Below are 27,908 nucleotides of genomic sequence, written 5' to 3'. Positions count from 1 at the left end.
CCCCATGACCAAGTACAGCCTATGTGCAATATTAATTATGTTACTAGATTGAGATAGAATTCTTTTGTTGTTTGGAACATTCTGGGATATTACCACTTGGTGATATGTAATGTAGGAACAATCTTAAGCATATTTTTTTTTGTTCTTAGCTTAAAAATTAGAAACTTCATATTCTAGGAATATTCTATTTTTAGATACCCTAGGAATATTTGATTTCAGAATATCTGCAAATGTAGTTAATTAGTCCTAGTTTTTCCATTGTCACCAACAAACTTATTGTAATTATTTATTTTTTCAGATGAAACAGTTTCTCCTATTTTATTGGATACCAAGTGGAATAAGATTTTAGATCCCCCTTCTCACCGACTGTCATTTAACCCTGCTTTGGCCAGTGTGAATGAACCTCCAGTTTCTAATGAGTCACAACCACAACTAAAAGTCTTCTCTCTGGCTGATTCAGCTTCTCTTACCACAGAGGGAGAGGACCATTGTGCTAATGGACAGGACTATAGTCTGAATCCAGAGATCAACACAATGTGGATTGATGAAAATGCCGTTACAGAAGATCAGTTAATTAAGAGGAACTGTAATCGAGATGATCAATGTAGTACTATCCAAGTGGGAGAGAAGAAATGTGGAAACGTAGCTTGTCTGCCAGATGAGAAGAATGTTCTTGTTGTAGCCGTCATGCATAACTGTGATAAAAGGACATTACAAAGCGATTTGCAGGATTGTAATAATTATGACAGTCAGTCCCTTGTGGATGCTTTTAGCTGTTCATTGGATAACGAAAACAGACAAACTGATCAATTTAATTTTAGTGTTAATGGGTCCACTGAAAAAGATATGAACTCAGAGAAACAAATGGATCTGTTGAACAGACCAAGTGCAGTGGGGGATTCTGTTAAACATATGTGTACTACTTCATCTGATAATCTAACCAGTGTCTGTTCCCCTTCACAATTAAAGGATGATGAAACTACAGGTAGAGACCCATCCATATCTGTGATTACAAGTTTAACAATTGATTCGGTAATTTCATCCCAGGGAACAGATGAAGGTCCTGCTGCTAAAAAGCAAGAGAACTATATTCCAGATGAAGTTCTCACTGGCAAAACCGGCTCTGCTAGGACAGATCTAGGGAGTCCAAACTCCTTTTCCCACTTGAGTGAGGGGATTTTGATGAAAAAAGAACCAGCAGAGGAGAGAACAACTGAAGACTCTGTCCGATCTGGTCTATCTTTGCTTCTCAAAACAGACATGCCTAATGGGTCTGGAAGGGATAATAACTGTGAACAGTTTTCAGATTGTCTTGTGCCCGGTGACATTAGAGCTGATAAAAAGGAAGGTTGTGAACGTGCAGAAATTCTTGGCACTTCAGAACTTCTTAATATGACAGAGCATTTCTCTGACTCTCAGGAGATGACTAATTGGAAATTGACTAAACTAAATGATATGAATGATAGTCAAATAAATAAAGAAAATGAGAAGTTTCTGCCAATGAATCAGCCTGAGGACATTTACAATGATAGTGGAGGAGAGTGTGAGAGAATGGCAGAAGCAGATCTAGATTTAAAAGGAACTTGCATGAATGAAAGTGAAGGAAGTGATTTCTCCACTATGGATACACCAGCAACAAATTCTCTACCTAATTGTGATTCCTATGGAATGCAGAGCCCAGTTGTTTGTTTTGTTCCAAAGACCTTACCCTCCAAAGAAGATTCAGTAACAGAAGAAAAGGAAATAGAAGAGAGCAAGTCAGAATGCTACTCAAATATTTATGAACAGAGAGGAAATGAAGCCACAGAAGGGAGTGGACTACTTTTAAACAGCACTGGTGACCTAATGAAGAAAAATTATTTACACAGTTTCTGTAGCCAAGTTCCATCCATGCTTGGGCAGTCTTCACCCAAGATAGTAGCAAACCTGCAATCTATCAGTGTTCCTTTTGGTGGTGCAAGACCCAAGCAACCTTCTAATCTTAAACTTCAAATTCCAAAGCCATTGTCTGACCATTTGCAAAATGACCTTCCTACAAATCGTGGAAATAATATTAAAAACAAAAATGATGTTCTTGGGAAAGCAAAATTAGGGGAAAACTCAACAACCAATGTATGCAATGCCTCTTTGGGAAACATCTCTGTTGCTGATACAAATGGGGAACATTTAGAAAACTACGAGTCTGGGATATCCAGTAGACCGTGCCTTGCATTAGCTCCAGAAAGCCCAGATAATGATCTCAGAGCTGGTCAATTTGGAATTTCTGCCAGAAAACCATTTACTACTCTGGGTGAGGTGGCTCCAGTATGGGTACCAGATTCTCAGGCTCCAAACTGCATGAAATGTGAAGCCAGGTTCACATTCACCAAAAGGAGGCATCATTGCAGAGCATGTGGGAAGGTAAGTCGTGTATATATCAGGTCAGAAATATGACATGCCTATTTTATTGAACTCAATTAGAGATTAATAAAGGCAATATAAGGTGAACATACTTCTGATTAAGATGATATTATAAATAGCTTGGAGCACCCAGTTCTTGTAAATCTCTAAATAAAAAATGACCTTGCTGAATTTTAGTGTTTATATAATTTTTTTTTTTTTTTTTTTTTTTTTGGTGCCAAGATTAAGCTGAATCTCTTACTAGGAACAGATGAAAATTGAGGAAGTGCTAACTTTGTGGTTTCTATATTGATAGATACTTGGTTAATGGAATAGTTTGAAATAAGGAAGTTATTTTTTTATTTTAAGAAATACTTGTGAGATCCCTGGGTGGCTCAGCGGTTTAGTGCCTGCCTTCGGCTCAGGGCGTGATCCTGGAGTTCCGGTATCGAATCCTATATCGGGCTTCCTGAATGGAGCCTGCTTCTCCGTCTGCTTCTGTCTCTGCCTCTCTCTCTCTTTCTTTCTTCTGTCTCATGAATAAATAAGTAAAATCTTAAAAATAAATAAATAAATAAATAAATACTTGATTTATTTAATATTTTTTTATTCTTGAGAAATTGAATATTACACTTAAAATCTATCCTAGTTTTTGCTGTAGGATTTTGGTCACTCTACTAGACATTCTGGAGCTTTTTATACACATATACACATATTTTTGTCTTTTTCCCCCATATAACTTTTACTTTTAAAGATTTATTTATTTATTCAAGGAGGGTAAGAGGCAAAGGGAGAAAGAGTCCCAAGCAGACTCCGTGTTCAGTGCAGAGCTAGGCCTGGGGCCTGCTTTCATGACCAAGAGATTACAACCTGAGCCAACAGAGTCAGGCCCTTAAAATCGACTGCCCCACCCAGCCAGGCACCTCTTCCCCATGTAACTTTGGTATAAAATAGAGTTGAGGGATATAGATCCTGTGACAAGATTATAAGAATAATTGAGCCTGGGTGGCTCAGCGATTGAACGCCTGCCTTCGACTCAGCATGATCCTGCGGTCCCGGGATCGAGTCCCACATCGGGTTCCCTGCATGGAGCTTACTTCTCCCTCTGCCTGTGTCTCTCATTAATAAATAAATAAAATCTTTAAAACAAAAAAAAGAATAATTGATAGTCCTTAGCTCTCCCTGAGTTTTGCTTGATAGTATCATATCAACTTACTGGTTTATCTTTTTAACAAGATCTGGAAACAAGGAGGAAGGGGATTTTATATTTTTTCAAAAATGCAAAATTTGGTTTCAGGTATGGATTTCAATTTTAGCATTGTTACTATTACTATATAACTTTATTAAGCTTTTGTTTTTATAAAAACAAAAGATTAGTAATTATCGTTGGGCTGTTGTGAGATTAAATGAAATTAAATGAGATTACAGATGTAATAGTAAGTGCTCAGTAATTAAATCTACTTCCCTTCTTGCCTGACTTATTGGCCTCTTTGTGTTATTTAGGATGCTTTCAACTTTAAAGAACAGAGGATCTGACCCTTAGTGACGTAGATAAAAATAACATTTCATGTAACAAAAGCCTGAAGGAAGAGTCTCACTTAGGCCTGGGTACAGTCAGGATCACTGAAGTTTTCTTGATCTACCTACAGCCTCAGGAGAGTGGCACAGCTTAAAACATCAAGTTGAACCTGGCAATTTCTTAAGTACAGGGAAATTGGTGAGGGGCAAGAGAGCCTATTCTTCTTGCTGCCCTCTCATCAGGGAGGAAAGAATCCCTAGCAACTTTTTTCAATTTATTGGCCAGTTTTAGATCACAGGTTGCATTTTATATCAATTATTGACAAACAGGAACAGGATTGCTAGGATTGGTGAAGATCAGTCACGATCATCCCCTGGGACTAAGCCCAATGTTACCTGAACAAAAGTGAGATTCCGTGAATACAAAAAGGAGGAGAATGTTTCCTGGGTGGGCAATCGGCAAGGGCTACTGTAGGGTACAAAAGAACCAAGTGATGGGGAGCAGAAGGAAATGAAAGCTATAATTGGGCTGCTGGTCTCTGATTATTAAAATTTGAAGAAAATAATTTTTCTAATTCCTATATCTTGTAGTCTAAGGTAAACATATGGTTAGTAGCCTAAACAGTCAATTTTCTATTAAGGAATTAGAGTTGTCATTTTTATGTTCTATGTGTTGCTTACTGTGTATAACACTTTCTGAAAATTTTGCTCTTGAGCAAATAATAACACTTTAGCTCTAGATCAGCATATCCAGGTGTAATGAATAAATAGGTAACTTAGGTGGATTTGGAAAGGAAATGGTGGAGGGACTGCTGGGTAGCTTAGTGGTTGAGCATCTGCCTTTGACCCACGACCTGATCCCCAGGGATAGCGTCCCATATTGGGCTCCTGCGGAGAACCTGCTTCTCCCTCTGCCTGTGTCTCTGCCTGTCTCTCTCTCTCTCTCTCTCTCTCTGTCTCTCTGTCTCTTTGTCTCTCATGAATAGATAAATGAATAAATAAATCTTAAAAAAAAAGAAATGGTGGCAAAATGCACATAAACTGAAAAGTTTGATGGAAGTTTTGCTGGGAATTTATGAATTTTTGGATTGATGTGGATTATAGATTCATATTCTATTTTTTTCCTTTCCATCTCCAGTTACCTCAGGGATGTTCTGTAAAAATCTTTGAGCTTGGGATCCCTGGGTGGCTCAGCGGTTTAGCGCCTGCCTTTGGCCGAGGGCGTGATCCTGGAGACCCGGGATCGAGTCCTGCATCGGGCTCCCTGCATGGAGCCTGCTTCTCCCTCTGCCTGTCTCTCTCTCTGTGTTTATCATGAATAAATAAATAAAATCTTTTAAAAAAAATCTTTGAGCTTCCCAAAAGAAAAGAGCTTGTAAATATAGGTATACTTTTTCTAGCTATTAATGAGATGATACTGGGAATGTAGCTAGATAAATAACCCAAGCAATGGGATTTTGTAAAATAATGCTTACTGTTGAAAAAACAAATTTAGTTTGTATTTCCATTAATTTCTCTACTTAATATCTACAGCTTAATTCTCTTTACTCTAACAAGCATGTATTAAACATCTAATATGTGAAAGGTTCTGGGCTAGGTATTAGAGATTCAGAGATACAAAAATTGTGATATATGATCTCATGAAGTTTGTAATCAAGAGCACTGATTTCAATAAGTTGGGAGAGGAATATCTGGATTTCCTGGAGTTTAAAAAAAATCCTAAAAAACATTTTGAACCATTGATCTGAGTAGACCATCCCACTACAAATTGTAAGACGTTGTATTAAGAGCTGGTTATATATGCTTTATATTCCATTTCATTTAATCCTCATTATACTCTTGTAGAATAGGTTGTTAATTTTTTCCTATTTGATTAAGAATCAGAGGCTCAGAGTAGTCAAGGAATATGCCTAGGATCTTATAGCTTGTAAATGTTAGAGGCAGCTTTAAAGCTAGTAATCTTTTTTTTTTTTTTTTTAATTGTGAGAGAGAAGAGACAGTGACAACATGAGCAGGGGGAGGGGCAGAAGGAGAGAAATTCAAACAAACTACCACTGAGTGTGGAGCTGACTGGGGCTGGATCCCGTGACCCATGAGATCATGACCTGAGCTGAAACCAAAAGTGGGACGCCTAACTTAGACACCAGGTGCTCCAAGCTAGTATCTTTCTTTCAGTCTTACTGCTTCCAGCATGTCTCCTCATTTATGCTAGCAGTATGAACAAAATACTTTAGGATCATTGAGAATAAGGCATTAATTTTTTTAAGTGGCAGAGTGAATCAGGAAAGTCATGTTATGAGATGACTGGAGAGGGAGATATATAAAAGGATATAATTTATGGGACAGAGTTCTAAAGTGTAAGAGAAAAAAGATCACATCAGAGTACAGGTGGAAAATTCATGGGTAAAGGGAAATTCATCTTACAGAAGAATGGGTCAAGATAAAAATACACTTGAATATCGAAGGAGTTAACAGAAAATTGTGGGAAATTATTTAGTGTAGTTTAAAGCTTATATTCAATTTTTGATAAGCAATTGAATTTTTTTTAAGGTTTTCATTTATTTATTCATGAGAGACCGAGAGAGAGAGGCAGAGACACAGGCAGAGGGAGAAGCAGACTCCATGCAGGGAACCCGACACAGGACCCGATCCCCGGTCTCCAGGATCAGGCCCCAGACCGAAGGTGGTACTAAACCGCTGAGCCACCGGGGCTGCCCAGTAATTGAATTGTTATAGCATTTATCTTGGTAAAATGTAATTAAGTAGAATGTAAAATGATTACACTAGAATTTATGAAAGTTTTAAAATGTACTTTATTGCTAAAATGGAGATCAAGATATCTGGATTACATTCTTGTCTTCATTGTTAATTGGAAAATTATGTCACACTCTAAAAAGTATGTCAGCAAATGTGAGTTTTATTTAATTTCACACGTTATTAATTTATATAATTGCTCCATATAGCAACATAATCCCTCCCTCTCCTGTATAGTAGGTGATAAATTATAGAATAGAAAGAGTACAGAGAACTCTTTCCCCAGAAGGTGCCCTCTAAGTTCAGATGATCACCATTATTACATATCCATATTAATTTCCTGGGGAAATCACTGACCTCAGCCAGATCATGAGTATTCATCTTCTGTCAAGCTCCATTTGCCATCAATATTTTGACCCCTTTTTATTTGATCATTTGACTTCAAAGGACTAAGAAAACATTGAATTTAAGAGTAAAGGAAAGAGGAGTTTTGAAAGTTAATAATTTTTTTTGAAAATGAACAATTTTTAAAAGAAAAAATGTCTTCCAATTGATCATTTTCTTTTTTTTTTTTTTTAAGATTTTATATGAGTGAGAGAGCACATGGTGGGGGGGTTGGGTGGAGAGGGGAGGGCAGAGGAAGGCAGAGGGGGAGGGAGAAGCAGATTCCCTACTGAACAGGGGAGTCCAAGGTGAGACGGGGCTGGATCCCAGGACCCTGGGATCATCACCATCTAGGCATCCCTGGTCATTTTCAAAGCTTTGTCACACTTTATCCATTACCATCTCTGATGTGGCCCATTATTAGTTATTTGGTGCCAGGCAGTTAATGACTACTCTGTTTACTATTTAATAGAAGTAGACATAAAAATATTTAAAAGTAAAATTTCTGGGCAGCCCGGGTGGCTCAGTGGTTTAGCACTGCCTTCAGCCCAGGGTGTGATCCTGGGGACCTGGGATCGAGTCCTACATCGGGCTCCCTGCGTGGAGCCTGTTTCTCCCTCTGCCTGTGTCTCTGCCTCTGTGTGTGTCTCATGGATAAATAAATAAAATCTTTAAAAAAAATAAAAAAAGTAAAATTTCTTGAACTGATAATTATTACCTGGATATTTTGCATTTGTTTGAGATGGTGTGAAAGATAAAGAATAGAATAACATTTTGAACATTTACACTTTATGTTAGACTTATCTATAATATTACAGTTCTGTGAGATATAGTTACAGGTGAGAAAAATGTGCCTCAGAAAGATTAAGTAATCTGCCTATATCCTCAGTTTAAAAATGAGAGAGCATGGATTTTTTTAGAAGATTTTTATTTATTTGAGAGAGACCAAGCAGGGGTTGCCATGAGCAGGTGCCCCAAGAGCATATGGATTTTAAGACAAATCTGTCTGACTCCAAAGCCTTATGCCTTTTTTTTTAAAGATTTTATTTATTTATTAATGAAAGGCACAGAGAGGCACAGACATAGGCAGAGGGAGAAGCAGGCTCCCTGCGGGGAACCCGATCCGGGACTCGATCCCAAGACCCCGGGATCATGACCTAATAAGCCAAAGGCAGATGCTCAACCCTCAACCATGGAGCCACCCAGGCATCCTGCCTTATGCTCTTTTTTATGACACTGGACATAGCAACAAGATTTATCTGTATTTGAATTGCTTACTAGAAATATGTCTTTGTCTTTTGGTGAACATTAGTTTTGGGCAGTGGTAAAGAATTGGGAATTTGAGTATTTGAATTTAAAAGGAAGAGGAGAATTCTGAATGGTGATATCAGGTGAAATGACCAAAATTAGCAGGATTTTAGGTTTAACTTTACCTATCAGGTCTTGATTTACAAAGTAAAAAAAACAATATGAACGCAAAGTGATTGAATGAGGAGAGATTTAGTGATGGTAATAATATGTACCACTTCAGTTTACTCACAATTATTTTTTCCATTGTAATTGGCTTTAAAAGTATAAACGTAGATGAATTTTTTTATTGCATTAGTAATTTGAATAAATAGAACAGAGAAGAGAACTGTAAGAGAGGTAATGTAGAAAACACTGGAATGGATATGAAAGAGCTCTAGGCTTCTGTTTCTTTTATAAAAGGAGAGGATTGCATAGACTATTCTGTTTCCTTGCAGCTCTGAAAGAGATTTTTATGAACTGTTTAAAAGAAAAAAAGAAAATGGAAAGATTTGTACTAGCAGTGATTTATCTCTGTAAAATTATTACTAAATGTACTGATTAGCTAAGGTCACTTTGTGAGAAGAGTACACCATTAAACATTTTGAAGTGTGCTGTGCTGAAAGTGTGTTTTCTGGAAGTCCTCTCGGTTAAATGCTCTTTATCAAGGTGTCAGTTAAATGTGCTACAGAGAGTTTTATTTTGCAATTACTCTTTCCTTTTAGATTCCCAATATTTCTTCAAGATCCCTTTAGACACACATGACCTTCATTACAGTTTATAAAAATATAGCTTGATGATATGCCTAATGTTAAAACAGGATTTTGAAAAATGACTCAGATTAACTTTTAATATAGTTCTGATAAGTTTTCCCCTTTCAGACACTTGGAATTACAGATATTTAACATATGTTTAGCATTTACAAATGTAATTATAAGACATTAATTTGATGTATATTTACATACTATATAAATATTTTATAAGTTTATATAATTTACATAATATATATGTTTCTGTATATAATGGCAAAACAGTTAATGTCTAATGCTACTTTTAATTTGAATTAGTGTTCCACAGTAATGTCAGGAGTAATTTTATATATAAAGATGTGTAAGAGAACTATAGGGGTGCTTGGTGGCTCAGTCAGTTGAGCATCTATCTCCTTGCTTCATCTTGAGTCATGATCTCAGGAATCATGGGATGGAGCTCCACTAGGCTCTGCGTTCAGTGGGGAGTCTGATGATTCTCTCCCTTTGCCCCTCCCCTCACTTGTGCACTCTTTCTGTCATTCTCTCTCTCTCAAATAAATAGATAAATCTTAAAAAAAAAACCTATATAATATTTTGAACTCATGTCATCATGCCATATTTTTAGTTTAAGTGAAAATATACTTTAAAAATTAAAATATCATTTTTAAATTTTAAAAAATATTTTATTTATTTATTCGTGAGAGAGACACAGAGAGGCAGAGACACAGGCAGAGGAAGAAGCAGTCTCCCTGGAAGGAGCCTGATGTGGGACTTGATCCTGGATCCTCGCATCATGCCCTGAGCTGAAGGCAAACGCTCAACTGCTGAGCCACCCAGGCTTCCCTAAAATGTCATATTTAAAACCAAGAATAAAACACATTATTTAAAATAATTTTTAGACGTTAACAATATTTTTATTCAGTAATATTACAGAATACAGCATCATACTCACCTGAAATATTAGGGGAGAGTTACAATGTTTTTGATGCTATCTGGAATAAAATAATATTGTTTCAGAGCATGAAAAAACTTGATGGTGCTTATATTTTAACCATAGGAAAATGCCTGCTGCATTAGTTATGATAAACTTGCCTGATACCAAATTCGATTTATGTCATATGTACTGTTTTAGCAGGATTCCAAGAGTATTTGTCAATATTGACTTCATCCAGGTATTTAAAGAATTCTTATCCTGAGAGCTCTAGAATATGACATGAGCTTCCTCATCTTTACAAGGATGGAAATACTGGACTACTATTCTTCTGTTCTTTTTTTCCTCTTATTTACTATTAGATTTACTTTATTTTACCTATTTTGGAACTCAGACATCAATCATGGCACACATTTTTTTTTCAAGATTTATTTATTTATTTTAGAGAGGGGAGGGAGGGGCAGAGGGAGGGAGAGAGAATTCCAAGGAGACTCCCTGCTGAGTGCCTCCCCCCCCCTTGCAGGGCTTGATTTCATGACACTAAGATTATGACCTGAGCCAAAACCAAGAGTCAGCCGCCCAAATGACTGTGCCACCTGGGTGCCCCCTCGTGGCACACTTAAAAAAAAATTTTTTTTTAAGATTTTATTTATTCGCGAGACACACACACACACACACACACACACACACACACACACACACACAAAGAGGCAGAGACACAGGCAGAGGGAGAAGCAGGCTCCATGCAGGGAGCCCGAGGCAGGATTCGATCCCAGGTCTCCAGGATCAGGCCCTGGGGGGAAGGCAGCGCTAAACTGCTGAGCCACCCGGGCTGCCCTTTAAAATTTTTCAATTCTAATGTAGTTAAAATGCAGTGTATTTTAATATTAATTTAAAATAACGTTTATGATGGCAACCTCTTAATATCTGTCTACCTCTTAATATCCCTGTTCTTTAGTTTAGCTTCCTAGACATACCCAGTTAAAAAAACAGACTATTTTTTTAGAGCAGAAAAGCTGAACAGAAAGTATAGAGTTCCCACACACTCCCTGTAGTTGACCCCATTATTAGCATCTTGCCACTAGTGTGGTTTGTTAATTTTTGTTAAATTTGTTAAAATTGATGAACCGATATCAATACATTGTTATTAACTAAAAAGAAATATATGCTGTGGTTTACTTTAGATTTCATTCTTTGTATTGTACAGTTCTGTGGGTTTTGATAAACGGTATTATGTATTATATAGAATCCTATAGAATAATTATACTACCCTAAAAATCCCTTGTGCCCCACTTGTGCTTTCCTTCCTCCCCCTGAACTGCAGGCATTCACTGATGTTTTTACTGTCCCTACAGTTACATAACCTTTTTCAGACTGGTTTCTTTCACTTAGTAATATGCATTTAAGGTTCCTCCGTGTCTTTTTTTAAAAAATTGAAGTATAATTGACATACAACATTATATTAATTTCAGGTGTATAAGATAATTGATATTTGCATATATTGTGAAATGATCACAATAAGTCTGGTTAATATGTTACAAAAATTTTGTACAAAATTGTACATATATTGTACAAAATATATGTTACAAAATTTTTTTTGTGATGAGAACTTTTAAGATTTACTCTTTGATGGGATCCCTGGGTGGCGCAGCGGTTTAGCGCCTACCTTTGGCCCAGGGCGTGATCCTGGAGATCCGGGATCGAATCCCACGTCGGGCTCCTGGTGCGTGGAGCCTGCTTCTCCCTCTGCCTGTGTCTCTGCCTCTCTCTCTCTCTCTCTCTCTCTGTGCCTATCATAAATAAATAAAAATTTAAAAAAAAAAAGGTTTACTCTCTTAGCAACTTTCAAATATGCAATACAGTACTATTAACTATAGTCACTATGATGTACATTACATCTCCAGGACTTATTTTATAATTGGAAGTTTGTACCTTTTGACCACCTTTAACCATTTTGCCCACCTCTCACTCCCCGCCTCTGGCATCCACTAATCTATTCTCTGTATGAGCTTTTTTTTTTTTTTTTTAAAGATCCCACGTATAAGTGAGCTCATATGGTATTTGTTTTTCTCTAATATTCACTTAGCATAATACCCTTATGATCCATCCTGTTGTTGTAAACAACAAGATTTCCTTCTTTTTTTATGGCTGAATAAATTAACTATTGTATATATATACTACATTTTCTTCACCCATTATGGATATTTAGGTTGTTTCGGTATTATGGCTATTATAAATAATGCTGCAGTGAACATGGGGATACAGATATTTTTGAGTTACTGTTTTTATTTTTTTTTTAAATAAATACCCAGAAATCCCATTTCTGGGTAACATGGTAGTTCTATTTTTAATTTTTTAAAGAATCGTCATATTGTTTTTCATAGTAGGTGCATCAATTTATATCACCACCAATATTGCACAAGGTTTTTCTTTGTTCCACATCTCTACCTGTTATCCCTTGTCTTTTTGATAGCCATTCTAACAGATGTGTGGTGATGTCTCATTGTGGGTTTGAGTTCCATTTCCCCAGTGATTAATGATATTGAGACCTTTTCATATAGCTTCTTTGGAAAAATATCTGTTCAGATTTCTGCCCCCCTTTTAAATCAGATTGTTCTTTTAAATTTTATGAGTTCTTTATATATTTTAAATATTAACCCATGGGTGCTTGGGTGGCACAGTTGGTTAAGTGTCTGACTCCTGGTTTCTGGCTCAGGTTGTGATCTCAGGATCCTGAGATCAAGCCCCACATGGTGCTTCGTACTCAACAAAGAGTCTGCTTGATATTTTATCTTTGCCTCCCTCTGCCCCTCCCACTTGTGTGCTCTCTCTCTCTCTTTCAGATAGATAGATAGATAGATAAATCTTTTTTAAAAACTAAATATTAACCCCTTAGCAGACAAATGATTTGCAGTTATTTTCTCTCATTCCATAGTTTGCCTTTTCATTTTGTTGATGGTTTCCTCTACTGTGCAGAAACTTTTTAGGCTGATGTAGTCCTACTTGTTTATCTTTGCTTTTATTGTTTTTCGTTTTGGTGCCAAATAAAAATATCATTACCAAGACCAGTGTCAAGGAAACTCCATGTCTTTTTGTGACTTGATAGCTCATTCCTTTGTATTTATAAGTAATATTTTATTGTGTGGGTGTACCATAGTTTAGTTTATTCATTCTATTGTTGAATGACATCTTGGTTGCTTCCTATTTTTGGCAATTGTAAATAAAGCTTTTATAAACATTCACATGCAGGTTTTTGGGTGGGCATAAGTTTTCGGGTCATTTGTAAAAATACCTGGGAAAATGATTGGTGGATTGTATGGTAAGCTTGTGTTTCTCTTTGTAAAAAACCGCTGATCTGTCTTCCAAAATGGCTGTACTTTTTTGCATTCCCATCAGCAATAAATGAGAGTTCTTGTTGCTCCACATCTTCACCTGCATTGATATTATCAATTTTGGATTTTAACCATTCATATAGATGTTGGTAGTTTCTCATTTTTGTTTTAATTTGCAATTCCCTGATGACATATGATGGTGACATATCTTTTCATGTGCTTATTTGCTGTCTGTATATCTTCTTTGGTGAAATGTCTGTTCAGATCCTTTTTTCCAATTTTAATTGGGCTGTTTGTTTTCTTATTGTTGAATTTAATTTTTTTCTTGTTGAATTTTAAAAGTTCTTTTTACATTTCATAAGTTACAAGGTTTTTTTTAATCAGATATGGTTTTTTTTAAGATTTTATTTATTCATTCATGAGAGACAGAGAGAGAGAGAGAGAGAGGCAGAGACACAGGCAGAGAGAGAAGCAGGCTCCATGCAGGGAGCCCGACATGGGACTTGATCCCGGGTCTCCAGGATCACGCCCTTTTATCAGATATGTTTTACAGATTTTTCTCCCAGTCTGTGTTCCTTTCATTCTTAGACATATTCACTTTTAATAATCTTAGAAGGATCTCTGGGATTTAACTGAACATTTTCTTAAAATGTCTTTCCTTTGTTTTTAAGTAATCTCTGTGCCCAGCATGAGGCTTGAACGCATAACCCTAAGATCAAGAGTCGTGTGCTCTATTGACTGAACTATCCAGGCCACCACTCCTTAACTATAAACATTTTTATATTAGACATTTCAGTAAAATTTCTTAGCTGTTTTTTGATTATTAGTGTTAGAAATTATTTATTAGCTTTTCAATTAAGATTTTATTTACATATTTTCTTATTTTTTTTCTCTCCAATTCGAGTCTTAAACTTAGTGCAGATAAGTATCTTTTCTGCCTTAATTGGTGCTATATTCTCAGTTCTAACACATTAGTGGGTGCTTACAAAATATTTGTTGGATAAACCAATGAATACTGTCTCTTTTTTTTTTTTGAATACTGTCTCTTAATGGAGCAGTACGTTTCTTATGTAGCACCTTGAGTCTTCAGATAATGGTGTCAAATTCAGAATATAATATAAGATCTTTGGAAAATACTTTAAATTAATTGTATATGTTTCTCTTAAGGACAGATTCAAACCAAAAAGAGTTTATTATCCTGATTTCGTATTTACTTGATGGGGAACAATAGATATGAGAGTGAGAAATGGATGCTTTAAATAGAATATTCTTCAATAATTAGTTATCTTTATACTCTGCCTAAAAACTTGACTTACCATTGACATGATGATCTGAACCATTCTGGTATGGTAAAACAGGAAAAACATTTCTATTAACCTTGGTTTCTAAAGAAGTTAAGGAAATATTTTCCATTCACATCCTTCAAAAGTTTGTGTAATGGCTAAAAGCCAGCCTCACCCATGTCATAGCACTTATCACACAGTTTTGTGTCTGTCCTTCTCATTGGAAGATAAGGATCTTGAGATTCATTCTGGTTTATCTTTTGTCCCCAGCATCTAGCAAAGTACCTGTCACCCACAAATTCCTCTATAAATGTTGGTTAATGAATGAATAAGTGAATGCCTGATCATCAATTCACATTGAGTGCTTGTTATTTCTCTGTCACTGTGTTGGGTGCTAGGTTTACATGGATGTCACTGTGATCCCTGCCTACCCTTATGTAAAGATTAATGGGAAGAACCAAAACCAAACAAATGTATAATTACAAATTGTAATAGGAGCTATGAAGGAAATTGACAAGAAGGGCTAATACAAAACATGAGGGGTGGAAGATCTGGGAAGGCCTCTGAGAAAAGACATTTTAGTGAACACATGAAAGTTGAGGAGTCAGCCATTCAGAGTGCAGGGAGAAAAATGCTTCAGGAAGAGAGAACAGGTGGACTTAGCTAAGAAGACACTTATACAAGAAACTGAAAGGAATCTAGTAGGGTTAGTATAATAAGGGAAGACAGTCACATAAAAAGAGCTTGGAGAGGAAGTCAGGGAATACATCATGTAGTGTTCTGCAGGTCGTCTGAGGAATACAGTGGGAAGCCATGGGAATGAATGAGCTTACCTAGGGAAGAGTTTACAGAGGGAAGAAAAGGGGCCCAAGGCCGAGCTACTGAGGTCAATAGAGGAATACTGAGGTCAAGCAGAGGAAGACCCAGTACAAGTGACAGAGGAGGCATGGCCAGGGAGTTAGGCAGAAAACCAAAAAAAAGTGGTGTCTTGGAAATAAAAGGGAGAATGTAGTTTGTCATAGGAGGGGAGTTATCACCTATATAAAGTGCTGGTGGAAGGTCAAGAACATATGAATAGGAAAAGGGACCAGTGGACTGGTCTATATCAGACTCTGATAAAAGCAGACTTAGTAGAGCTGTGGATACAGAAAACAGAATAGGTTGAAAATGGGGGATGAGTGGAAAATGAAAGAAAAAGTGAGAAGGTAGAGTTTTTTCAAGAAGTTTTGCTGTGAGGGAGAACAAACAAAATTTTGGAGCACTTATTAGATGAAGATGGTGGTTATAGATGAATTTTTAAAAAGATTTTATTTATTTGAGAGAAAGAGATAGCAAGAGAGAGTGCACAAGCAGGAGAGGGGAGCAGGGATCCCACTAAGCAGGGAGACTGATGCAGGGCTCAATCCTAGGGATCATGACCTGCGCCGAAGGCAGACGTTCAGTGGACTGAGCCACGGTGGCACCACTATAGATGAATTTTTTAAAGGATGAGAAATACTTACTCTTGTATTTATGTAATTAAATGAATGATCCTCTAGACATGTTTTTTTTTTGGGGGGGGGGGAAACGATTGATCAAAGGAAGAAGAAAGTCCTTAAGAAGGCCAAAGGAATGGTATCTATGCACATGTTGAGGGTTTGGTCTTCAACTGGGGAAAGGAAGATTAAGTTGGGGACAGATTAAGTTAGGATTGTGGATTTATTGGTGAGAGCACAAAGACATTTACATCTACTTGGCTCATACTTCATATAGAAAATATAAACACTGAGAGAGGTAAATGATGAAGGTTTGAGAGGTCCGAGATAGTTACCTGGGAGTAGGAAAGTAAAATCTAGTTAGAGATTGAAATTTTGGTAGCCCTGTGAGACTGGGTATATCAAATTTTCAGTCATTTGGGCAGCCCCAGTGGCTCAGCAGTTTAGCGCCACCTGCAGCCCAGGTTATGATCCTGGGGACCTGGGATCGAGTCCCACATCGGGCTCCCTGCATGGAGCCTGCTTCTCCCTCTGCCTGTGTTTCTGCCTCTGTGTGTGTGGGTCTCTTGTGAATAAATACAATCTTAAAAACATTTTTTTCAATCATTTTATACTAGTACAGTCCTGACTTCATGGGATAAAGTCTTTGTCTTTGGAGACATTGTGAGCTTGCTACATTATCTTTGCAGTACACAGCAATTTTTGGAGAAGCAAGAAAAGTTTTATAAGGCCAATCTATGCTGCCATCTCTCTGTCCATTTCCATTTATTCTTTCATTGATTCATTCAGCAAGTTTTACTTACTGCTTAGTGTTCTGTTTTCAACCAAAGAGATGAAAGAAAAAATAGAATGGCTATCCTATTAAAACATACTGCTCATGCTTCCATAGGTGACAAAATTTAAATATATAAAAGAAGTAATAAAACAATTACAAAAAATAATAAAAAATAAAAAAATCAGAAAACTGTACATGCTTTGCGGTGGGAAGAAGATAGATGATGATGGTAGTGGTAGTGAGAGTGAGATGCTGAATTTTTGTTGAGTGTTAACTGTGAGCCAGGCACTTTTCTAAATGCTACTTATCTTGTTTAATATACATAACACCCTCTGAAGTAGCTAGGGTTGTAGTCCACATTTTACAAGGGACTAAATAGGCCTAAAAATTTTAAGTAACTTGTTCAGAATCACACAGCCAATAAATGAGTTAGGATTCAAATTTAGAGCCCACACTCCAAAGCACATGGTAAGGGAGTAATAAAATTGAGGTCCTTCACTTTAGTAAGGGTCACTTCAACACTTGGAATTATAACTGCAGAGCTCCTAGGCAGCCAGCTAAGCAGGAAACGGAAAGTAGCTAAACCTTTGTTTGGTGCATACTCTGTAATTTATCATCTTCCTAGTAAACCCATTGTGAAAGGTTTATTATTCCTATCTTCCAGTTGAAAAAACTGATAGTTTCTTCAGTTTGTGAACTAGGAACCAGTGTTTTCTTCTCTCTCTCTCTTTTTAAGATTTTATTATTTGAGAGAGAGGGTGAGTGAGAGGAGAAAAGCACAAGCTGGGGGAGAGGCAAAGAGAGAGGGAGGAGCAGGCTTCCTGCTGAGCAAGGAGCCCCAAATGGGGCTGGATCCCAGGACCCTGGGATCAGGACCTGAGCTGAAGGCAGATGCTTAACTGATTGAGCCACCCAGGCACCCCAGTCAGTGTTTTCTTGTCTATGTAACTCACATTCTTTTCATTTAAATATAGTTGACAGGACAAAAATGAAACAATTCAGTAAGTTTTATGGTGGTTTTTATATTGTTTTCTTAGGGGAATGTCTGTGTTTATAGCATGTGTTCAAAGCAAATATATTTATTTCAAAAAGAAAGTTGAAAAATATCTGGTACTTATTAGATGGCAATTTCTTATTTTAAATAAAATTACATGTTAAATTACTCATAATTTACTCTTGAATAATTGAGTTACAGGCAATTTTGTTTAACATTTGAGAATTTTGGTAGTGAATACAGAATAATCTTTTTTGGACTCTTGAGTAAAAAGCACTTTAAGAAAATCTGTTGGTTTATAACTTCAGAGATCAGTTTTCTTAAGGTTTGTTTTGTTCTCTGCTGTTAAAACATGACCACTGGTTGTGCTCCTTGGGAAGCAGAGAAGTGGAAATTTCTCACAGTGAAAGTTTGTTGAAATGTATTAAGAGCATTATAAACAGCAAAAGAGATTAATATTTCTCAACACCTAGATTCAGAATAACTTCACAGCTATTTGCTAGCTTCTTTATGATATCAGGCAAGGCACTTTGATCATCTGTAAAATAAAGATGGTAATACTTAACCTATACAATTATATAATAAAGATCTGTTGAATTAATTATGTGTATTAGAAGTAATAAATGTGTTACCTAGCACTATATGTAGTAGACTATCATTAAATGGCAACTTACTATTATGTCTTTTTGGAAAATTGGCTGTAGTTTCTTTAAAAAGTGTTCTTTTTTATAGAATTCTCTATATATTCTGGACATCAGTCCTATGTTAGCTATGATTCGCAAATCTTTTCTTTCATTCCATAAGTTACCTTTTTGCTCTGTTGTTAGTGCCTCTTGATACAACAAAGTTTTAAACTTTGATGTTCATTTACTTTTCTTTTGTTGCCAAACTAAATGTCATGAAGCTATTTCCCTATATTTTCTTCTGTTTTATAATAGTTTTTGCACTTAAATTTAGTTTTTTTTTGTTCACTTTGAGTTGATTTTTGTATATGGTGTAAGAGTCCAATTTCATTCTTTTGAATATGGGTATCTAGTTTCCCCAGCACCATTTGTTCAAAACATGTCCTCTGCCCATTGAAATGTCAAAATCATTTGACTGTGTGTATGTGCGGGTATATATCTGGGCTCACTGTTTTATTCCATTGTTCTTTATGTCTGTGTTTATACTAATATTATAATGTTTTGATTACTGTAGCTTTGTAGTAAATTTGAAACCGTAAAGTAAGAATCTTCCAAAGATGTCCTTTGTCAAGATTATTTTGGCTATTTGGGATCCCTTGGGATTCCATATTAATTTAAGGATAGATTTTTCTATTTCTGTGAAGATCAGGGAGTTTTGATAGAGGCATCATTGAATCTGTAGATAACTTTGAGTAGTATGGACATTTTTAAAAAGATTTTATTTATTTATTTTAAGAGAGAGAGCACATGAGCCAGTGTGGGGAGGTGCAGAGGAGTAGGGAAAAGGAGAGGGAGAGAATCTCTAGCAGGTTCCATGCTGAGCACAAGCCCAACTCAAGTCTGGATCTTAGGACCCTGAGATCATGACATGAGCTGAAACCAGATGACTGAACCACCCAGCCTCCCAGGATAGTGGGAGGACATCTTAACAATAGTGTCTTCAATTCATGAATTGTCTTTTTACTTTTATATCTCTACCTTTTTTCAGCAATTTTTTTGTCATTTTCAGGATGCCTAAGTGGCTCAGTAGTTGAGCATCTACCCTTCTGCTCAGGGCGTGATCCCGGAGTCCAGGGATCAAGTTCGACATCGGGCTCCCTGCAGGAAGCAGGCTTCTCTCTCTCCTTCTGCCTGTGTCTCTGCCCCCCCCCCCCGTGTGTGTGTGTGTCTCATGAATAAATAAAATCTTTAAAAAAAACTTTTGTTATTTTCAGTGTACAAGACTCTCACCTCCTTGGTTAATTCCTAAGTATTTTATTATTCTTGATACTGCCATAAATGGAATCATTTCCTTAATTTCATTTTTGACTTGTTCATTATTAGTGTATAGAAATACAACTGATTTTATGCAGGTGCCTACATGCCCCAGTTGGCTGAGCATCTAACTCTTGCTTTCAGATGGGGTCATGATTTCAGGGTCATAAGATCAAGCCCCAAGTCTGGCTGTGCTCAGCAGGGAGTTTGCTTGAGATTGTAACCCACTGCCCCACTCATGTTCTCTCTTTCTCTTTCAAATAAATCTTAAAAAAAAAAATACAACTGATTTGTGTGGGTTTACTTTATATCCTGCAAGCTTGCTATTATTTATTAGTTTTTATAGTTTTATGTGTGGAATCTAGTATTTTTTACATATAGGATCACGTCATCTGTAAACAGATAATTTTACTTCTTCATTTATGATTTGAATGCCAATTTGTTTTCCTTGCCTAATTGCTCTGGCTAATCTTCAAATACTAAGCTTGAATATTAGTAGTAAAAATGTACATGCTTGTCTTGTTCCTATCATGGAGGAAAAGCTTTTAGTCTTTTGTAGCTGTATATGATGTTAGATGTGAATTTTTTTATATGTGGCCTTTTATGTTGAGGTAATTTTCCTCTAAGTTTGTTAGATGTTTTTATCATCTAAAGGTGTTGAATTTTGTTAAATGCTTTCTCTGTATTGGTGATCATTTGGATTTCTTTCCCATTCTGTTAATGTAGTATATTACATTGATTGATTTTTCTATGTTGAACCACCCTTACATTCAAGGAATAAATCCCTCTTCATCAGAATCCTTTTAATGTGCTGCTGAATTTGGTTTCCTAGTACTTTGTTGAGGATTTTTTTTGCGTCAGTATTCATAAGGGATATTGGTCTGTAGTTTTCTTGTAGTGCCTTTGCTTGGCTTTGGTATCAGGGTAATGCTGGCTTCATAGAATGAATTAGGGAGGGTTCCTTCCTTTTCAGTTTTTGGAAAGACTTTGAGAAGTCTTTCCAGAAACAGATGGCACGATCCTATTTGTTTTTTAAATGTTTGGTAAAATTCACCAATGAGGCCATTTTATTTGGAACTTTTTCTTTCTTCCTCTCCTCCCCTCCCCTCCCCTCTCCCCTCCTCTCCCCTCCTCTCCCCTCCCCTCTCCCCTCCCCTCCTCTCCCCTCCTCTCCCTTCCTCTCCTTTCCTCTCCCCTCCTCTCCCCTCCCCTCCCCTCCCTAGAATAAAGGGTGAATTTACTTTTATTTTTATTTTTTTAAGATTTTATTTATTCATGAGAGACACAGAGATAGAGGCAGAGACATAGGCAGAGGGAGAAGCAGCCTCTTCCCCTGCAGGGAGGCTGATGTGGGCCAGGCCCCCAGGATCACGCCATGAGCAGACACTCAACTGCCGAGCCATGCAGGTGTCCATATTTGGAGCTTTTCTTTGTTGAGATGTTTTTGATTACTGTTTCAGTCTCTTTACTAGTTATGGATGTATTTGGATTTTCTGTTTCTCCCTGATTCAGATACAGCAGGTTTTGTATTTTTAGGAATTTGTCCATTTCATCTAGGTTGGTCACAATTTTTTTCCAAAAAAAATTTATTTGAAAGAGAAGGAGAGCGTGCACACATTCGCGAGTTATTGCAAGGGTGGGCGAGGGGAGGGGCAAAAGGAGAGGGAGAGAGTCTTAAGGAGACTCTACACTGAGCCCAACACAGTCTTGATCTCACAACCTTGAGATCTTGACCCAAGCGGAAACCAAGAGTCAATCATTTAATCAACTGTGCCACCTAGGTGCCTTATTACAATTTTCTTTTAAGTAATCTGTACACTTAATGGGGTGCTCAAACTCAAATCCAAGAGTTGCATGCTCTACCAACTGAGCCAGCCCCAGTCACAAATTTTTTAAGCCAGAAGAGAATTATTTTAAAAATGGAGAATAGGATATTGAGTCTTAAATCAGTGCTTCCTTTGATAGAACAAATCAGTGCTTCTTTTGACAGAACAACACAGGGATTGAAGTCACAACTCTAAGATCAAGACCTGAGCTGAGATCAAGAGTCAGACACCTAACTGACTGAGCCTCCTAGACATCTTAGTGTTACTTTAAATAGCAAATGCATTTCAAATAATTTTTGTCTACAATTGGATAATGATAAGTTGAATATGATATATACATTTATTATAATTATATATATATAATTTGACCATTAAGATCTATGAAATTGTCTTCCCAGAACAAAACATATTCTTTTTAAAATTATTTGAGAGAGACAGAGTGAGAGCACAAGCAGGAGTGTAGGATCAGAGAGAGAGAAACAGACTTCCCACTGAGCCGGGAGCCAGACATGGGGCTTGATCTCAGGACCTTGGGATCAAGCAGATACTTAACTGTCTGAACCACCCAGGCGCCCCTGGAAAGAGCATATCCAAACTGATCAGTTTCTATGTCTAGCAGTCAATTTATAAGAAAGTTAAGAGAAACACGTTAAACATCACCACAAGAAGGCAACCAGTGAAATCCATATTGTGGGAAAGTACAGGACAAATGATTCAGTTCTTTCAATAAAATATGTTTGAAGGAGAAACTATATAATAAAAGAGACTTGAGACATTCACTAATTATAGTATTAAGGACCTCTTGATTTCTACTTCAAGCATAACATTAAAAAGCTAAATAAAATGTAAAAATATACAATAATGCAGCATTAAATCCATAAATTAGAAAAGAAAGATCTAAAGCCAATCATCTAAGCTTCCACCTTAGGAAACTAGAATGATTGATGTTGATAATGGCAGAGACTAGGCATGTGTTGGGACAGGGGGACATGGAATGCCCTGTAATGTTCGCTTCGCTTTGTTGTGAACCCAATACTATAAAAAAAAAAAAAAATGGGGCAGCCTGGGTGGCTCAGTGGTTTAGCACCGCCTTCAGCCCAAGGCGTGATCCTTGGAGACCCGGGATGGAGTCCCACGTTGGGCTCCCTGCATGGAGCCTGCTTCTCCCTCTGCCTGTGTCTTTGCCCCTCTCTCTCTGTGTCTCTCATGAATAAATAAATAAAAATATTTTTAAAAATTTTTAAAAATGGAGTCTATTAAAAGATGTATCTATTAAAGATATAACATTGTTCAGATACTTGGTATTAAGAAATTAAGAATCTTAATTTTAAGATATACTACTGTTAAAATAGTCCTTGTGTTTCAGAGTTATGTACTGAAATATTTAGAGATGAAATGCTATCTGAGATTTATTTCAAAATGATTAAATGAAGAACTAGGTGAGGATTCGCTTTAATAATTGTTTCACCTGGGCACTTGGCACTTAAGGATTTTTTTATGCTGTTATGTCTACTTTTATATGATTGAAATTTTCTATCAAAAAACTTTTAAAAATGCAGAATGACAAAAATATGGCTTAAAGTAGGGGGGACGTGTTTTAATTTTTTGCCTTTAACAAATTAGCACTTTTTAAAAAATATTTATGTATTCATGAGAGAGGCAGAGACACAGGCAGAGGGAGAAACAGTCTCCATGCAGGGACCCCGATGTGGGACTCGATCTCCGGTCTCCAGGATCACGCCCTGGACGGAAGGCAGGCGCTCAACCACTGAGCCACCCAGGCGTCCCAAATTAGCACTTTTTAACCTACACATAAAACATAAAACACAATATATGTTATTTATAAAATAACAACAGGACATATAAGAATTAATTTATAGCATATTACAGGAATTGAGTTTGGTAGCTTCAAACAAATTTAAGGTTTTATGTTGAATTTATTTTCTTATAATTCTGGTGTTGTATTTGTCTGTGTAACCTGGATTGGAAATAAAATTGCGGGATCCCTGGGTGGCGCAGTGGTTTGGCGCCTGCCTTTGGCCCAGGGCGCGATCCTGGAGACCCGGTATCAAATCCCACATCAGGCTCCCGGTGCATGGAGCCTGCTTCTCCCTCTGCCTGTGTCTCTGCCTCTCTCTCTCTCTCTCTCTCTCTTTCTCTCTCTGTGTGTGTGTGACTATCATAAATAAATAAAAATTTTTTAAAAAAGGAAATAAAATTGCAAGGTTAAATTAGAGACCTTTTATAGCCCTTCCTGTGGTATACTCTTAAAGTGACTAATAATTATTTTTGTTTTCAGTTAATAACAGTAGTTGGAACAGGTGCTTGGATAGAGGCAGAGTTGGCATCAGAACTGCTTTAGCTCTTACTACATTGGTTTTGGTATTTGCTAATAAACAAGGGTAAAGTACTTTTCTGACTTTAAGAATTTTTACAAGCTGGAATGTCTAGGTGGCTCAGTGGTTGAGCATCTACCTCTGGCCCAAGGCGTGATCCTGGAGTCCAGGGATCGAGTCCCACATCGGGCTCCCTGCAAGGGAGCCTGCTTCTCCCTCTGCCTGTGTCTCTCTCATGAATAAATAAATAAAATCTTTAAAAAAAAGAAAAAGAAAAAGAATTTTTATAAGCTGTTACTGTCACTTTGTGAATAGCTGGATATTAGTCACAATTACTTTCATGCTTTTTGTTCTTGCAAGGCAGTTATTTTTGTCATAATTACAGTGCTTTTTGAAGACCTAGGATGTCACTTTTTCCACTTTCTGAATTGGAACGAAATAAGTGAACATTTGGTGATTTGAATTTTCAAGAATTTTCAAGGATTAATAAGTATTATTTACACTCTAAAGGGGAATAAATAGGCACAAATGGTACTTGAGTATAAAACTTGTTTATAAATTTGGCAGTAAGATATGTTATGTGGAAAGCCATGAGTAGGAAGTTTGGAAAGGGAAATAAAGGCACCATCATTTCACTTGGTCTCTATTTACTACATTTTATATGTATTATCCATTTAATCCTCATTAAAGCCTTACAAGGAGAATATTAACATTTTATTTTTACATATAAGGAGAAACTGAGGCTGGCAGAGTTTAAAATATTCCCATAAAAGGGATCCCGGGGTGGCTCAGCGGTTTAGCACCTGCCTTCGGCCCAGGGCATGATCCTGAGGTCCCGGGATCGAGTTCTGCGTCGGGCTCCCAGCATGGAGCCTGCTTATCCCTCTGCCTGTGTCTCTGCCCCCCCCCCCCGTCTATCATGAATAAATAAATAAAATCTTTAAAAAATATATTCCCATAAAGCTATTTTGGTCAGGGAATGATAAAGTTGAGATTCAAGTCCAGAAATGGCACATTAAAGAAAAATTACAAATACACTAGATGGTCAGAGAAAAATACCATATGATCTCTCTTATATGTGGAATCTAAAAGTAAAAAAACTAAATACCCTAAGCTCATAGAATGGATAAGTGGTTGCCAGAGGCAGGGAGGAAATGAGGGGTAGGGGTAGGGTAAAATGGCAAAATGGGTGAAGGGAGTCAAAAGGTATTGACTTTCAGTTATAAAATAAGTCATGGGGACATAATGCAGAGCATAGCAATTATAGTTAATATTACTATATAGCATATTTGGAATTTACCAAGACAGTAAATCTTAAAAGTTGTCATAACTGGAAAAATTCTGTAACTATGTATGATAACATATGTTGACTAGACTTTATTGTCCTCGTCATTTTGCAATATATACTAATAAGTCATTATGTTGTACACCTGAAACTAATATAATGTGTGTCAGTTATACCTCAATTAAAAAAAAAACATTAAACTCTACAAAGAATAAACCTTAATATATGTAAACAATGAAATAAAGGAACTGACCTCAGTAAAAACAACAACAAAAACAAACAAACAAAAAAAACCCACATAAGTGGAACATTTTAACTGGTCCTTAGCTGGTACATTGAATAGCCTATGCACTATAAATTATCATAATTTGTCTCTTTACAAAGAGACAACTTTTACTATTTGCTTCTCCACTCACATATTCATGTGTGCAGTAATTTTAGTAATCAGGAAGCAATAAACATTCGTTAAGCACCTATTTTATTTCAGGCACTGTGGTATCAGTATTAAAATACTTCAATCCTTCATGAAGTTTACATCCTAGTGTGGGAAAATGAAGACTAAGGTAAATGTAGTAATAGATTGCAGTAGATTGTGTTAGTTGTGATAATAAAAGTATATGGGGTGATATTTTGGTATTATAATAAGTTTGTGCAGATAATGTAATTCTCTATTTCTAGAACTGTCTTTTTGACTCTGACCCTCAGCTCAGAACTGGGGAAGGTTCTTAGATGATGTTTGGAATGTGAAGTGGGATTCTGTTTGTTTGTCACAGTGACTGGGATTGCTACTGGTGTATAGTAATTTGGGACCCGGGCTTCTAAACGTCCTGTGTTAAGCAGAACAGTGCTGTGCGGGGAAGAATTGGCTGCCCCAAATGCCAAGAATGCCAGGTTGTTCAGAAACACTGACTAGCCTGATTCATGGCAGGCAACTTCATCTGGTAGTTTTAAATCCAGAATTATTATTGTTCTCATGTGGTTCAAATCTCCTAGATTCTACATATCTATTCCATGGTACTAATTCTAATGACCTGAGGAGCTTATTACATGATAGTCTTTGTCTTTTTGAGAATGAAAACCAGCATTTCTGGGTCATTCTTCTGTTTTATGTTGTGGTACGACACCTGTCAGCAGTAGGTACTGTTCTGTGGTGGTTTTGTGATTTATGTTACATTTGATCCCATGTAGTTCTCTGGCATGGGTGATCCCACAGAAATGTATCCATTTGCCTGACTCCCATTTTCTTACCATTGTAGGTAGTTTCTTGGCAGGTCATCCACTTTTCTAACTAACTTCTGTACCTTTCTCTAATTTCCTTGGAGACATAAAAGATCCCCCTCCACACTATTGTTAGGCCCATCGCTTATTGGGAAGTATGGTAGGCTTAGGTGCTGTTGTTTAACTGCATAATGCTGCCCCCTAGCTTGCTTTTTAAAAAGGGTATCTTTGTGTTTTGTTTTGTTTGTTTGTTTTTTATACTTTCTTGAGGATTTTTTACCCAAAGCAAGTCCTTTACTTTGGAAAGTTGCTAGTTGTATTAATTTTATAGGACTGCCATAATGAAGGACTACTGGGGGATACCTGGGTGGCTGGGTCAGTTGGCCTCTGATTCTTGATTTCGGCTCAGGTCGTGATCTCAGGGTGGTGAGATTGAGCCCCAAGTAAGGCTCCAGGCTCAGTGCAGAGTCTACTTGTCCCTCTCTCACTGCTCCTTCCCCCACTCACACTCACTCACTCTCAAATAAATAAATTTAAAAATAAAGTACCACCAACTGGTGGCTTAAACAATAGAAATTTATTGTGCCACAATTCCAGAGGTTAGAAGTCTGAGATTGAGATGGTGATAGGGTTGTTTCCTTCTGATGGTCTTGAGAGAAGGATCTATTCCGTGTCTTTTTCCTTGGCTTATAGTTCATATCTTTATGTTTACATCGTAATCTCTGCATACTGTGTCCATATTTGCCCTTTTATAAAGTTACCAGTCATATTGAATTAGGAGCCTACCTTAATGACCTCATTTAATTTGATTACCTCTGTAAAGACTCTGTTTCCAAATGAGTCACATTCTGTAGTAGTACTGAGAGACTTAAATATGTGTATTCAAGGGGGAGACGATTCAACCTGTAACGCCCAACTAATGTCCCTTTTAATTCTATTTTCCATTTAGAATACAGAAAAGGGTCTACTCAAAATAAAATTAAAATATCCCAGTCCAACACCTAAAAAACATATATAAAATAAAAAGAGAGAGGGGGAAAAAGCCCTGTTTCCATCCAATTCTTATCCTCTAACTTGACTATTTTACTGTACCCTCACCACCATTGGATAATACCAGTTTTTTAAAAAATTTTTTGTACAATGAAAAAGAGTATCTCATTCCTTTAATTTTTATTTTGTCATAAGTGTTACTTAGTATATCGTTATTTACTAGCCATTTTATTTTTCTTTTCCTTTTTTTTAAAGATTTTATTTATTCATGAGAGACACAGAGAGAAAGGCAGAGACACAGGCAGAGAGAGGAGAAGCAGGCTCCATGCAGGGAGCCCGATGTGGGACTTGAAACCAGGTCTCCAGGATCATGCCCTGAGCCAAAGGCAGATGCTCAACCACTAAGCCACCCAGGCGTCCCTTTATTTTTCTGTAAATTTACCTATGTGAGTTAT

At 36.9% G+C, this 27,908-nt stretch overlaps 1 protein-coding gene across 1 annotated transcript in view; it reads left to right on the top strand.

The window, feature by feature from the left end:
* The window catches only part of ZFYVE9 (zinc finger FYVE-type containing 9), a 185,705-nt gene that overhangs the window by 78,687 nt on the left and 79,110 nt on the right, over positions 1–27,908 (top strand). Inside the window, exon 4 of the mRNA XM_055341934.1 lies at positions 299–2,400. Within this exon, the coding sequence (XP_055197909.1) occupies positions 299–2,400 (2,102 nt within the window). The remainder of the gene's footprint in view (positions 1–298; positions 2,401–27,908) is intronic.

The sequence above is a fragment of the Nyctereutes procyonoides genome, unplaced genomic scaffold, assembly GCF_905146905.1.
Source record: "Nyctereutes procyonoides isolate TBG_1078 unplaced genomic scaffold, NYPRO_anot_genome, whole genome shotgun sequence".
NCBI classification, from domain to species: domain Eukaryota; kingdom Metazoa; phylum Chordata; class Mammalia; order Carnivora; family Canidae; genus Nyctereutes; species Nyctereutes procyonoides.
This window is presented reverse-complemented; position numbering and strand designations above follow the sequence as displayed.